Source organism: Borostomias antarcticus (genome assembly GCF_949987555.1).
Source record: "Borostomias antarcticus genome assembly, chromosome: 3".
NCBI lineage: Eukaryota > Metazoa > Chordata > Actinopteri > Stomiiformes > Stomiidae > Borostomias > Borostomias antarcticus.
Window position 1 is genome coordinate 8,834,101 of NC_140236.1, and position 6,762 is coordinate 8,840,862.

Sequence of the window (6,762 nt, forward strand, 5' to 3'; positions counted from 1 at the left end):
ATCAAAAATTAGGCAAAATCTATCTATGAAAATAACCTCAGATTGAAACATATTTTGTGGTGAATAAGGCGATATAGGCTTAATGTGTATTTATACGGAGATAAGATTCGATTGATCAAGGGCGAATGTGAAATAGCAGCCACGAACTCAGCGGGTTATCCGAGATGTGGTAGCCGCGGCCAAAGCTCCTGCTGGCGGGGAGTGAAGCTCTTCAACTCGCCGGTCACTGGCTCCCTGGAGGAATTTAGCCTGGCTGCAATAACGTTATCGCGAACGGAATGAATACCATCTACTAGCAAACAAAACATGTTCAGTTATATTTAACCTGTTAAAACTAAGATGCCTGGATGAAAAATTAATTTCTCCAATGGATATATTTGACAAAAACAGGTTAATATGCAAGCCGGTTTTCATTGCTAAATCAAAGCGGGGAGAGCCGAGAGAGCCGGGAACGTGCGTCTACATTTCACATAAAGGTGAACTTTTTCGTGGACGCGCGTCGGACAGAAAAGCTCAACTGCGCAAGTACAAAAGTCACCGGAAGGCCAGAAAAGCACAACTGCACAAGTACAAAAGTCACCGGAAATAGTCAAATGACTACAAATTTGCCAAGATGGCGCGGTTCAATAGGGCTTCATTGTTGATAGCGGTCAGTGAATGGAGTGGCTGTATCCAGTTCTATTAATACATCCATGGAACACACACACACACACACCACACAGGCGTTAGAAAAAGGACATGGCTTTATTAATCATTTCATTTCAAATGCACACATCAGCATGGCTCGGGACGCTCCCCAAACCCCCTATAGCTGCCCGCCCCCCCAGACGCCCCAGGCTTAAATTATAACACTGCACTCTCACTGCAAAATAATGTAAACTGCACTGCAAAATAATATAACTGCACTCTCACTGCAAACGAAACATGCACGTGTAAAACCAAAACTCCAAAACAACCGGCCTGCCACACCGTCCGAGATCGGGACACATCTCTTTCCCTGTCCGAAAGCTTAGCTTCAGTTAATATACGATTCATTCATTAACAATGGTTATGGTTAGCCATAGTTTGTGACAAGCTGTTGACATGCGACAGCCCTGAAAATGATGTTGAAGGGAATTCCAAACGAGCGTTATTTTGACACTCTACTCCCCATGCCCATTTTACAGCATTGCCACCCAGTGGATATAATCGGAATTACACACTCTATTCAAGGAGGGCAATCAGGACAAAATGAGTTTGTTGCCTTAGTCATATTAATTTTGTTATTTTTATTATTTTTTTTGCACAGGCCATAATAAGAAACTTAATTAACCTAACTATATAAATAATTAATACTTCTTCCTTGACTTGAGTCAGTCATGGCAATTCTAGAATTAGAAGTTTGGCCATACTGTAACAGATTGTCTCACAATGATATGACATCATAGTTGAACACAATGATACTATGACAGCCACATTCTAGTTCATAGTTACATTTTTCTCTGTCAGTGGTCAGTGACATTTTGAAGTGGTTGGTGTATGCAATGCAATCCAGTGCTCCTAACTTCTCCATGGCCTCCCTGTACATTGGGGATCTGCACCCCGACGTGACAGAGGCCATGCTGTATGATTTATTTAGCCCCATGGGGACACTCCATTCTATCCGGGTCTGTAGAGACAGGATCACCAGGCGCTCCTCAAGATACGCATATGTCAACTTCCAGCAGCCAGCTGACGCCAAACGCGCTCTTGACACCTTGAGCTATGAAACAGTCATGGGCCGACAGCTCCGGATCACGTGGTCTCAACGCGACCGCACCCTGAGGGACAACGGAATTGGGAACATCTTCCTGAAGGGTTTGGAGAAGTCCATCGACAGCCAGGCCCTGTATGACACCTTCTCCGCCTTCGGCACCATCCTCTCCTGTAAAGTGGAGAGTGACGAGAACGGCTCCAAGGGCTACGGCTTTGTGCACTTTGAGGCTCCGGAGGACGCTGAGAGGGCCATCAAGAGGATCAATGGCATGCTCCTCAACGGTAAAAAGGTGTTTGCTGGCCCTTTCAAATCCAGAAATGTACGAGAGGCCGAGCTGGGCGACCAAATCCAACAGTGTACCGGCATCAGTCTCTACATAAAGAACTTGAAGGAAGAGATTGATGAGATGCGACTGAGGAAGGAGTTCTCTCCCTTTGGTACCATCATTAGTGCCAAAGTCGTGATGGAGCGCGGCCGCAGCAAGGGCTTTGGGTTTGTGTGTCTGTCCTCCCCTGAGGAGGCCTCCCGGGCCATTGCAGCGCTGAACGGACGCATCCTGGCCACCAAGCCCCTGTATGTGGCCCTGGCCCGGCCCAAGAAACAGCCACGGGTGTATCTAACCAACAGATACAGGCAGCGAATGGCCGTCAGGCGTGCCATGCCCAGCATGGAGATCAAACTGCCTGCACAGCCCTCTGGATCCTCCATGGCTGCCATCCCTCACACGTCCATCCAGTGTGTCTCCGCCCAGACCATGGGCCCTCGTCCAACCTCGGCTCCTACAGCTCCTGCTCGTCCTGCTGTCTACCCGCTGGGCATTCGGGAGCGTGCGAGAGAATGGAGGTCTCGGACGACCTCCATTCTGGCTGCCACTCCACCACAGCAGCGGAAGCAGATGCTGGGTCAGTGTAGTGGTCTGGTTGACTGTTCACTGTTAATTGTCTGGTTCACTGCCAATTGCCTGACCCACACTTAAAGCCCTTGTAAAGCCTGTGCCCCCAGTTAATTTAAATTAACCGTCCAATTTTCCCCTCAAGAACACAACATGGAGCCTTGGTCCAGCCCACACGGGACCATGTCGGGTTACCAAAAGGTAAGTAACCCCCCTAAAGGTTTATATTTCATATACCATGTAAGCATGGTCAGTCAACTTTATCTGGTTTTGTACAGTCCTGGACCTAGACCCACTCTCTATTGAGACCAGACAACTCTTTAATGCCAGGCCACTATAAAGGTTCTCAGGATCTTGTCATTTCTCAATATCCATACTCAATTTCTATAGCTGAGCTTAAGAGGGAGAACCTCAAGCTCATGATTTACTTACATACCATGAGCAATGAGCAAATAAATTATTGGATTAGCTTCAGTGACTTTCTTTTCATTGAAACAGAAAACTCCACCTCAGATGATCTCTACAACAATTGAGGATGAGGTCAACGACCTAGCGCTGCAGCTGGAGGCCAAGCTGAGCCCCCCTCGCCCAAGGGAGAGTGGGAAGATGGGATTTTGGCCTTGTGTTGCCCCTGCACCAACTCCACCTACTGGCCTGGCACTAGAGGCAGAGGGCAGGCCTCTGAGGAAGGACAGAGAGACAGGGCACTCCTGCTCCTACATCCGTGCTCCTGTGAGTGCCTTTAAGCTTGCTCCCCCTGTGATGGCCTCTCCAACACTCGAGGAGGTGGTCAACGACTTGGCACTTCAGCTGGAGGCCAAGCTGAGCCCCCCTCGCCTCAGGGAGAGTGGGAAGACAGGTTTTTGGCCTTGTGTTGCCCCTACATCAACTGCAACAATTGGCCTGGCACTAGAGGCAGAGGGCAGGCCTCTGAGGAAGGACAGACAGACAGGGCACTCCTGCTCCTACATCCGTGCTCCTGTGAGTGCCCTTAAGCCCGCTTCACCTGTGATGGCCTCTCCAACACTCGAGGCTGAAGTCGACTTGACACCTCAGCTGGAGACCAAGCTTGTGTTGAGCCGCCCTCTTGTCAGGGAGCAAGCTGGAGCTAACCCTCTGGTCAGGGAGCAGGCTGGGGCTAACCCTCCTCCTGCCAGTGGACCTGCCAGCACAACGCTTCACACCATTGGTGCCAGTAAACCCACTCCACCTCTGATGGCCTCCCTAACAATCGAGGAGGAGGTCAACGACCTAGCGCTGCAGCTGGAGGCCAAGCTGAGCCTCTCTCACCTCAGGGAGAGTGTCGCCCCAGCTGCCTCAACTCCACCGATGGGCCTGGCGCTGAAGGAGGAGGACAAGCCTCTGAGGTCGGAGAGACAGACACGACACTCCTGCTCCTCCACCCGTGCTCTGAAAGGCTCGGGACGACCTACTCGTAGACAGGAATGGGGTGAGGTCAAAACAGCCTGGACAGCCATTTGTTTTTTCATGCTCTCCATTTTGCAGGTTAAACAATATTAATTTTGTGATTTCAGATCTGACGGACATTAACGTCCAGCTGAACCCTGCATCAGTGAGCTCGAGCTTCACTATTGTGATTTCAGGTCTGAAGGACATCAACGTCCTTATTAACGAGAAAAAGCTGGTAGTCTATCTATCTATATATCTATCTATCTATCTGTCTATCTATCTGTCTGTCTGTCTATCGATCTATCAATTTATCTATCTGATATATATGTTCTGGGCTGAATTACACTGTCAGTGAGGATAATGCACTGAAAATCTTACTATTGTCTGTTTTGACAGATTTGACAGATCCAGTTTTGGATATTCGCCTGCCTGTGCGGACAGTGCACACACACACACACACACACACACACACACACACACACACACACACACACAGACAGAACTACACACACACACACACACACACACACACACACACAGAACAACTGCACCCCCCCCCCCCCCCACAGACACACACACACACACACACACACACACAGAACAACAACATACACGTGCACACATACACACACACACATACAAACATTTGTATTCTCATGTTAGCTTTGACACTAGACATTTCTAACATAGCACATTTAGATCAAGGTTCAAGTCAAATTACTTTAAAACCTGAGGTCATTATTTTGCTAGTACACTGCGCTACCAAGTGTGCTTCATGTTCTGCTGGAATGTTACCCGAGTTGGTGGAATGTTTTCCAGAGCTCCAGACTTCTGTGTGGAGAGCTGTCCTTCTGGTTCCTGGTTGAAAGTAGGTTCTCAAGGGTTCTAGACTTCTGTGTGAAGGGCTCTTCTTCTGGTTCCTGTTTGAAGGTAGGTTCTCCAGGGTTCTAAACTACTGTGTGGAGAGCTGTTCTCCTGGCATCATTCACGTCCGTCCTACTCTCTGGTTGGGTCGTACATCAGCACCACTAATCTCTCCAGCAGTAACATTGACCCTCCACTGTCCACTGGGCATGTAGAAGAGTCCACTGAAAGCAGTGTTGACCTCTGAGGAACACGTCCACGTTGTCCAGGCGTCCTGTCAGACAGTGTAGATGTGTCCCAGCCTGTGAAAGGTCTGGGTGGCTCAGACACTGGGTGGCATTCATAGTGGTAAAACATTTGGTGAACAGTTATGTACCGCGGGTCTATGTCTTTTTATTATGGCTTCATTCAGCATACGGCTCCTGATGTAGGTGTCGGCCTCTGGTGTCGGCTCAAACTTTTGGTACAGAGCTGTTCAACAAATGTTTTCTGAGTCTCCCAGTCCTTTCACAGGCTGGGAAACGTCTGCACTGTCTGACAGAGGAAACAGGACACCTGGGGAATGTGGACGTGATTCTCAGAGGTCAACGCTGCTTTAAAGGACAATGCTCGTTTTTGACAACCTGGACCTTATTTACGACATATTATAAGACGTTTGACTCACCGAGATCACTTTGGTGTAGTTCGGAGGCATGTAGAAGAAATTTAAAATCCAGCGCGAGCCAAGTATATCCATGTAATGTCGGTGGTCGGGGCACTTAGAATGCAGTTTCTAAAAATCTATTTCCTGCCGCGAAGCGGTTGTTTTCATCAATCTGTCTTCATGAATCGCTAGTTGTGCTTACATATAGCATAATCATGTGGTGGTTTTTCACATGCCTCTGTAATTTGATCTTTAGAAACGTCTTTCGAAACGAAATAGCTTCCTCACTTGCTCCAGCACGCATGCGCACAGCGTGCTGGAGCAACGATTGCGCGCTGTGCGAGGAAGCTATTTCGTTTCGAAAGACGTTTCTAAAGATCATATTACAGAGGGTTGTCAGGTTGTCAAAAACGAGCATTATCCTTTAATTGATCTCCTCAGCATGTCCAGTGAGGTCAGTAGAGGGTCAATGTTACTGCTGGAGAGATTAGAGGTGCTGATGTACGACCCAACCAGAGAGTAGCACGGATGTGAACGATGACAGGAGAACAGCTCTCCACACAGAAGTCTAGAACCCTGGAGAATCTACTTTCAACCAGGATCCAGAAGATCAGCTCTTTACACAGAAGTCTAGAACCCTTGAGAACCTTCCTTCAACCAGGAACCAGAAGGACAGCTCTCCACACAGAGGTCTTGAACTCTGGAAAACATCCCACCATCCTGGGTAACACTCTAGCAGAACATGAAGCACACTTGCTGGCACAACGTACTAGCAAAAGAATGACCTCAGGTTTTAAAGTAATTTGACCTGGACCTTGATCTTAATGTGCTAGGCTTTTCTCATACATTCCTTTACATAACTACACACTGCATTTGTTGTACTGAAATAAATATTTTCAACAATATAGCCTACATTTGTCTATGTGTTTTTGTGCGTGGCTGTAAGCCAGCGTTAGTATAGTATAGCATTTGATATAATCGGAATTACACACTCTATTCAAGGAGGGGAATCAGGACAAAATGAGTTTGTTGCCTTAGTCATATTAATTTTGTTATTTTTATTATTTTTTTGCACAGGCCATAATAAGAAACTTAATTAACCTAACTATATAAATAATTAATACTTCTTCCTTGACTTGAGTCAGTCATGGCAATTCTAGAATTAGAAGTTTGGCCATACTGTAACAGATTGTCTCACAATGATATGACATCATAGTT

At 47.3% G+C, this 6,762-nt stretch overlaps 1 protein-coding gene across 1 annotated transcript; it reads left to right on the forward strand.

Moving 5' to 3' along the window:
- Positions 1-1,550: 1,550 nt before the first annotated feature.
- Positions 1,551-4,439, forward strand: LOC311307167 (polyadenylate-binding protein 1-like 2; the record flags this gene model as incomplete). The annotated part of the gene is made up of 3 exons (XM_084435967.1): positions 1,551-2,016; positions 4,163-4,272; positions 4,434-4,439. 3 exons carry the CDS (start codon positions 1,551-1,553, stop codon positions 4,437-4,439), a joined length of 582 nt encoding a protein of 193 aa, XP_084292093.1.
- Between the last annotated feature and the right edge of the window lie 2,323 nt (positions 4,440-6,762).